The sequence below is a fragment of the Aquarana catesbeiana genome, linkage group LG07, assembly GCF_042186555.1.
Source record: "Aquarana catesbeiana isolate 2022-GZ linkage group LG07, ASM4218655v1, whole genome shotgun sequence".
NCBI lineage: Eukaryota > Metazoa > Chordata > Amphibia > Anura > Ranidae > Aquarana > Aquarana catesbeiana.
In genome coordinates, this window is record NC_133330.1 from 39077670 (window position 1) to 39085785 (window position 8116).

Consider the following 8116-nt stretch of genomic DNA (forward strand, 5'->3'; position numbering starts at 1 on the left):
TACTCACTTTTGTTGCCAGCAGTTTAGAGATTAATGGCTGTGTGTTGAGTTATTTTGAGGGGACAGCAAATTTACACTGTTATACAAGCTGTACACTCACTACTTTACATTGTAGCAAAGTGTCATTTCTTCAGTGTTGTTACATGAAAGATATAATGAAATATTTACAAAATGTGAGGGGTGTACTCACTTTTGTGAGATAGTGTATATATACACTAGGGGTCTTCAAAAAGTTTCATTATTTTTCCTTCTTAAAAAGAGTTTAAAAAAAAGTGTGGAAACTTTAGAGGATATAGGAATAGAGACAGCAGTGATTGCTCAACAACAAGGTAAAACAATGGCATAGAAAATAACTTGTTGGTAGAAAACAAGTAGAACAGAGGGTAACCCCTAAACCCTATACTAGTGCGTAGTAGGGTAATCTTACCTAAGAGAGTTATATCACAATAACAGTACAGCACTCGATATTAAACACTCTCTCCCAGCTAGCCAGCACATTGGGGCCCAGATCTGGTTTTGGAGCACTCAGGATAACCTTCCTTCCTTCCCGGGCAGCACTGTTCCTCTTTCACAAGGTGTAGTGGGGGATTGCCAGTGGCCTCTCACCAACTCCTGTGGTGGCAGCTGATCTCTCCCTGTTCCCCGTTAATGACACAACAAAGTCAGCGTCTGCAGTTCTCCCTGACAATCAGGCAGCAGGCTTAGTCAGTGTCAGTATAACAAATAAATTATATAACTTTGTGCATTGAACATGTGGTCTCCAAGCTTGATAAAGAACCCAACATGTTTTAATAAGTGTGGAGCTTTTAATTCCATTCATTGTACTTTATGAAGATATGCAATAAAAAAGTGAATTTTACATCATCACGGTGCAAACATGTTTCATGTTCTTCTAAGCATTTATGATCTTGTTCCAAATGGCCAGAATGATCAGAGGAAAGTCAGCTTAGGCAGTTAAAGTGTTTGTTACCCCAACAGTTCATTTTCCTGATATGTGCCTGCTGTACCATGTGCTTGTATGAGAAAGTATTCTGCAATGAGGCTGCAGATGGGCACAGATCAGGCTGCATTAAGGCTGCAGATGGGCACTGATCAGGTTGCATTGAGGCTGCAGATGGGCACTAATCAGGCCGCATTGATGGGCACTGACCATTATTTTGCTTCAAAGTGGTTTATTTTTTTCCCTTAAACTTCCCTCTTAAATTGAAGGTGCGTGTCATATGCCGATAAATACCGTATATACTCGAGTATAAGTCGAATTTTTCAGCCCATTTTTTGGGCTAAAAAAAGCCACCTCGACTTATACTCGAGTCGTTGAACTAATGAACTAATGAAGTAATGGAGGAGAAAAGGGGGCGGGGTCGTGCCGCTGGGTTCGCCGACGCCGTCACTAGTTTGCTGGGACCGCGGGTTTCCCCAGCAACCAGTAGCGCTGCGTGCGTGCGCCCGCCCCCTGCTCCTCTCCGCAGGTCTCGGAGACGAAGACGAGCTCGCACTCATGGGCCGCGAGTAAGGGCGTGATGTCACGTGCACGCCCCGCCCCCCTGCTACTGGCGGTTCCCGGCTTAGGCTTTCCATATCTCACAGCTTCCGCAATCCGCCCCTTTGGCATTTCAGTTGTGCGGCGTGCCCTCCTGCATTCAAGGTACCGGTATGTGGACCAACTAGTGATCACTAATGGCTGGGCATATTTTTATTGTGCACATTACTAGGCATATTTTTTTAAAGGTCACGCTGATGAGCACCTTTTTTATGTTAAGGGGCACTCTGATGGACAAATTTTATTTTAAGGGGAACGCTGATGGGTATATTTTTAATGTGCACACTGATGGGCATATTTTCTTAAGGGGCACACTGATGGACACATTTTGTTGTGCCATCAGAGTGCCCTTTAACATAAAATGTGCCCATCAGCATGCACATTAAAAAGATACCCATCAGCGTACCCCTTAAAATAAAATGTGCCCATCAGAGTGCCCCTTAACATAAAAGGTGCCCATCAGCGTGACCCTTATTTTATGTTAAGGGGCACGCTGATGGGCACATTTTATGTTAAGGGGCACTCTGATGGGCATATTTTATGTTAAGAGCAACACTGATGGGCACATTTTATATTAAGGAGCACTTTGATGGGCAGTTTTTACATTAGGGGGCACGTTTTGTTGTGCCCATCAGAGTGCCCCTTAACAGAAAATATGTCCAACAGGGTGCCCCTTAACATACAATTTGCCCATCAGAGTGTCCCTTAATATAAGATGTGTCCATGGGCAAATTTTATGTTAGGGGACACGCTGTTGGACATATTTTCTGTTAAGGGGCACTCTGATGGGCAAATTTTCTGTTAAGGGGCACTCTGTTGGGCAACGTTTATAGCTGCTGCATTTCCCCTAGTCTTATACTCGAGTCAATACGTTTTTCCCATTTTTTTTTTGTGGTAAATTAGGGCCTCGACTTATACTCGGATCGACTTATACTCGAGTATATACGGTAATGTTATTTATAATGTTTTTTTGAAAACTATACACAAATGTTTTGCCTTTCATTTCTATTTTAAACTGAATGGGTTGTTTTACAAGGCGATTGTTTAGAATCACATTAAGTCCAGCTGTCTTCTTCTTCATACGGCCATCGTTATAGAACTGTCTTCTATGCTATATTTGGAAATTAGACCAAAACAAATAAAAAAAGGTCAATAGCCCTTTAAAAATGAGTTTGTGTAATTGAGGGATTAGTATCTATCTAGCGTTAATAGAAGATGAGCTAGATTGCCCTTTGCATGTTTTATGTTCAAATTAGCAAATCTCTGATCTCTTGTTAATACTGTAATTATGGGGCAGAGTAGTTTTAAACTATGATCCCTCGATGAGAAAATGCATTTCATTGAGTTGGCAGCTTTAAGCAGCACATAAACAACACCTACAATAAAAGAGAGGGTTTTATACTGAAATATTGTTACTCTAAACAAATCTGTCATGTGTGAAAAAAGACTATGGTATTGTAGATCAGACTGAAATACAGTAGAGATTGCGTTAAAGTTTTTTTTTTTTCTAAGATTTAAAGCAGTTTAATGAACATACATCAGTAAATGTTAACGAGAACCTGTCATCAACCTAAAAAATGCAGGTAAAAGTACAGAAAAATCGAATTTAAATACTTACTTGCAGTGTGTTTCCTTTTCATAAATTATTTTTATACACTTGCAATGTGCCTCTGAACTTGCTCCAGGAATAGTCAATTCCCTCTACCGTCCTTGCATGCAATAGCCCTTTTCTCTTCTGGGATTTACTGTCTGTGCTGATCCAGCTCACCCGCACCTCCCTACATAACCTTTTATGTAGTTGCCGGGAAGGAGGGAGAAGAGGAATACTATAGAGTGTCACTTGAGAGAGAACTCTGAGTCTGCCGGGGCTGCTGACATCACATCCAAGATAGAGGAACCCAGCAGCAGTCTCAGGGCTCTACACAAAGAAGGCTTTTACAGTTAAAGTGATTGTAAATGTAACATAAAAAAATAAAAAATAAAAAATAACAAACATGTCTATTTTTACCTTACCAATTCCAATTCCATTGCACAGATCGGCCACAAACCTCCTCTTTTCGGGTCCCGCGCCAGCGCTCCTGGCTCCTTCCCTCTGTCCAGTGCCCCCATGGGAAGCTGCTTGCCATGGGGGCACGTGTGTGTGCTTGCACCGGAGCCCTGCTGCTGCATCCACTGACACAGACAGTGGGACTCGGTCCCGCTCCCTCGTCACTGGCTTTGATTGACAGCACTGGGAGCCAGTGTTGAAGGGCCAAGCAATCACCAGTTAAAGTAGCCCAATGCTGAATAGCTAAAAAAAAAAAACCTTCTGGAGGTCAAGTGGGTAAATTGACAGGATGATATCTCGCCAAATGAGCTCCCTACCCCTAGATCTTTCAAAAACGTACTCAAGCACATTGTCTGCTGCTGCTCATTGATTTGCCTTTTCATTACTTATGAGTTGTATCTCTTTTTAAAACATGCTAGATGACAGATTTATAACCAGCTGGAAACACTGTACATACATAGCTTCAGAATGGTCTGCTTTCTTATTTATAACACAGAAATGTAGCACCCTAGTGTTTAGGCAGGGTTGCTCCTAAATTTACCTGCCAGGTATAGCTGCCTTGGCTAATTGTTGAGGATCAATTGATCTCACTCTAATGCCCCGTACACATGGTCGGACATTGATCGGACATTCCGACAACAAAATCCATGGATTTTTTCTGACGGATGTTGGCTCAAACTTGTCTTGCATACACACGGTCACACAAAGTTGTCGGAAAATCTGATCGTTCTGAACGCGGTGATGTAAAACACGTACGTCGGGACTCTAAACGGGGCAGTAGCCAATAGCTTTTATCTCTTTATTTATTCTGAGCATGCGTGGCACTTTGTGCGTCGTACACATGATCGGAAATTCCGACAACGGATTTTGTTGTCGGAAAATTTTATAGCCTGCTCTCAAACTTTGTGTGTCGGAAAATCCGATGGAAAATGTGTGATGGAGCCTACACACGGTCGGAATTTCCGACAACAAGGTCCTATCACACATTTTCCGTCGGAAAATCCGACCGTGTGTACGGGACATAAGTCTGTAATTGCTGCACTTCTCTCTTTTGCCGCTAGGTGGCATTAGATATGAGAAGGGCAATGCAAGGCCAGATTATGGGTCTATGGGGTATCCCAGTCAACGGGCAGGGCTTTTCTTAAATCCTTTGGCCTGCTGGGAGAACCTATATATTTGGGTGAAATCAGGTGATCACTGTGTGTGTGCCACCTGGACGACTGTCTGGGTGGACGTGTGTTGTACTGCCCAGGCTGCTAGGCTGAAGTTTGGGCCTTTCCCAGGCACATCTTGCTGCTAGGCTGTCTGAGGGCCTATCCAGAAGCGGGAGAACAGCGCAGGGTTGGGATTGCGGCTTGCAGTCCAACCAGAAGTGATGGTTCTTCCGGCCGGAGAACCTGTCGTTGTCACTAAGGGACCAACCGCCTTATTACCAGGGACCACAGTGAGTAACTGAAGCAAGTACCGAAGCAGAATTCTCACCAACCGGGGACGGTGAAGAATCAGGAAACTTCAGACGGTGATCAAGCCAGGGATCCAGCCAGCGGAGGTAACGCTTGCAGAGCAGACTTGTGTGCCAAGCCAGGGAGCGAGCCGGTCAGTGGGGTGAAGCTTGAGAAGTATCTTGAGTGCCAAGCTAGGGACCCAGCAGAGAGGTGGGGGTGACGCTTGAGGAAGATACTACCATGAAGATTGGAGGAGCTCAAGGTATTCGGTGTCAGTAAATCATCTAGTCTAGTGAATTCATCCAATTCGCATAGCAGGAGAATGTGACTGGCTCTCTATGGAGCCGGTTCACATATCTCCGCAGCAGGTCCGGTGCATTTTGCAGGAAAAATGCGTGCCTTTTTTGGTCCGTTTCAGGTCTGAATTCAGCCCGAAATTTGGGCTGAAATCGGACCTAAAACTGTGAACCAGCACGCACCGGACACCTGCTGTGCGACGGATGCGGCGATGGTGTGAACCCAGCCTTACAGTTAAAAATGTGTTTGTTCAAGAAAGAAATTTCCATCCTTCCCCTTTTGAATATTGATTTAAACCCACACTAACCATCATAAAATCAAACATTTCAAAATGAAAAATTTCTACTGGTGTATGAACAACTTTAGATTAGAGGTTATGTTCCTGTCTATGGAGTCATGTGAGTTCCATGCAGATTCCATGCAGATTTCAGGAAATGTTTTTAGTTACCTGTTAGTGCGTGAAGCCATGCTCAGTCTTTGCCGCACCGGTATCGGGAGCCCATAGAAAGTCTTGACAAATTAGACAGCCTTCTCCTTTTGTACACAAGGTACAGCCAGTTGTTTGATGCTATCCATTTTCACAATGTTTTATATGCCCTTTTTATTGCTTGGTTAACAAGACAAAGGCGTCTATTATTTCTCCTTGTGACGATGGCTCTGACTGGTTGCATATTTTCCCTTTGTCCCTAGGTGCAGGTGTGACCTGTGATAACAGATCTGCAGCCAGTTATATTTCCCTCTGCCGTGTTTATTTTTATTTAAAATGCTTCTGTAGTTTTGGAGCAAACAATATACCCCAGAGGAGCATAGGAAAGTATTCCCTTGATTTCCATATTTATAAAGGTTTTACGATGTCAGAAGGAAGATAATAAGCTCCCACCGTCTATGCCAGTTAAGTATTATCTTTTAAGCTGGGTTCACACTTTGTGATTCGCACCGCACTGCTGTGCAGATCACATGCGATGTCTGTGCGATACGAATTCAGCCATACATATTGTAATGCCTCGTACACACGGTCGGACATTGATGGGACATTCCAACAACAAAATCCTAGGATTTTTTCCGACGGATGTTGGCTCAAACTTGTCTTGCATACACACGGTCACACAAAGTTGTTGGAAAATCCGATCATTCTGAACGCGGTGACGTAAAACACGTATGTCGGGACTATAAACGGGGCAGTAGCCAATAGCTTTCATCTCTTTATTTATTCTGAGCATGCGTGGCACTTTGTGCGTCGGATTTGTTGTCGGAAAATTTTATAGCCTGCTCTCAAACGTTGTGTGTCAGAAAATCCGATGGAAAATGTGTGATGGAGCCTACACACGGTCGGAATTTCCGACAACTAGGTCCTATTACACATTTTCCATCGGGGTGACATGCGATGTGGGAACCTGCACTGGAATCGCACAGGTTCTCACATCGCACAAGTGTGAATCCAGCCCTACACTTCTAAACCTCTCCTCTCAATAAGGAGGTTATGTTGTGTGGGAGTTTGTTGTCATGACATATGAAAGACATAACCTACAGACTCTTAGCCAACCTGTTATACATAATCTCTAAACCCCTCCAAATCCCCCACAAATGACGTGACAAGGTTTTGGAGTAAATGGCCTTACGGCTTTTTTATTAACAATTAACGTAAATTAATTAATTAACATTTTTAAATAACCATTAACCAACTTTTCTATATACTTTGGGGTCTTTGAGGGCAACGGCACACAACTTGGTCACTGCAACCGACTTCTTTTAAACTTTAGGCCTCCAGTCGCAAGCCACCGACTCAGAGATGGTACTCAACCTGTTTGCAGTGACCTACCTTTTACCCCTTCTTGGTTAACCCCTCGTTAACCGGAAGGTACCTGAGAACCCCATACCACAGATGGGTCCCAACCATGTTATATATATATAACAGCCATCTTCTCTTTCTCCAAAGACCTACCACTGCCTTTTATACCAACCAAACCTCGGGAGGGTGGGTGGGAATCTCTTTCTCCACCGCTCTCGAATGACGTCACTTCCCCCTCCTCCTACTCTTCCTATACACCAGCGCCTCCCCGATCTGGCCACCCCCCTTTTCTTAAAGAGGACAAACTTTTCTGTCTAAATGCATGACTGTGCAATGTCCACACTGTCATGCCGTCCCTCCTTCCATCCTTTTCTCTCCATTACTCCGGGACTCCCTCTTATGATGCTCTAAGTCAAAGCCATCATATGTTTCTCTCCCACAACCCAACCTCCAAACACTGCAACTTTAATAAGAACTAGAGTAGGCTTTACTTGAGCAATGCAGTTAGGTTTCTTTTTTCTTCTTTGTATTGAAGAAGCTACCTAGAATGTGTTAAAAGGAATGTATGAAATAAAAATTATGATTTTTAATTACAAATTCTAAATTTAAAACTCAGAATTCCAATTTTTAATCTGAAAATTGTACCTTTGATCACAGAGTTCTGAGTTTCTATTTAATTTAAATTTAAAAATAATAAAGTCGGAATTCTAAGTTAATCTCAGAATTCTTCCAAACTTGAAGCTTTAACTTTTAAACTCTTTTAAATGCAAAATTCTGAATTTCATCTCTGAATCCTAACTTTTAAACAGAATTCTGACTTTGAAAGTCAGATTTTTTTTTTCATATGTTTATTTTAGTGTAGTGCCCCAGTAAGCTAATAGTGTTAAATTTTGTTTTTGCCCTTCCTGTAGCCAGGAACTGGGTTCTGCTGATGCAGGCTTGGTTACTTTCCCCTGCATTCCACTGAGTTATGGGATATAGTGGGTGGAAGAACGTAG

At 42.9% G+C, this 8116-nt stretch overlaps 1 protein-coding gene across 1 annotated transcript in view; it reads right to left on the reverse strand.

Moving 5' to 3' along the window:
- Positions 1-5938, reverse strand: part of LOC141102955 (deoxyribonuclease gamma-like) — a 55556-nt gene extending 49618 nt beyond the window's left edge. The window contains exon 1 of the mRNA XM_073592019.1: positions 5778-5938. Coding sequence (XP_073448120.1) covers positions 5778-5797 — 20 coding nt within the window. The 5' untranslated portion in view covers positions 5798-5938. The remainder of the gene's footprint in view (positions 1-5777) is intronic.
- Positions 5939-8116: the final 2178 nt, after the last annotated feature.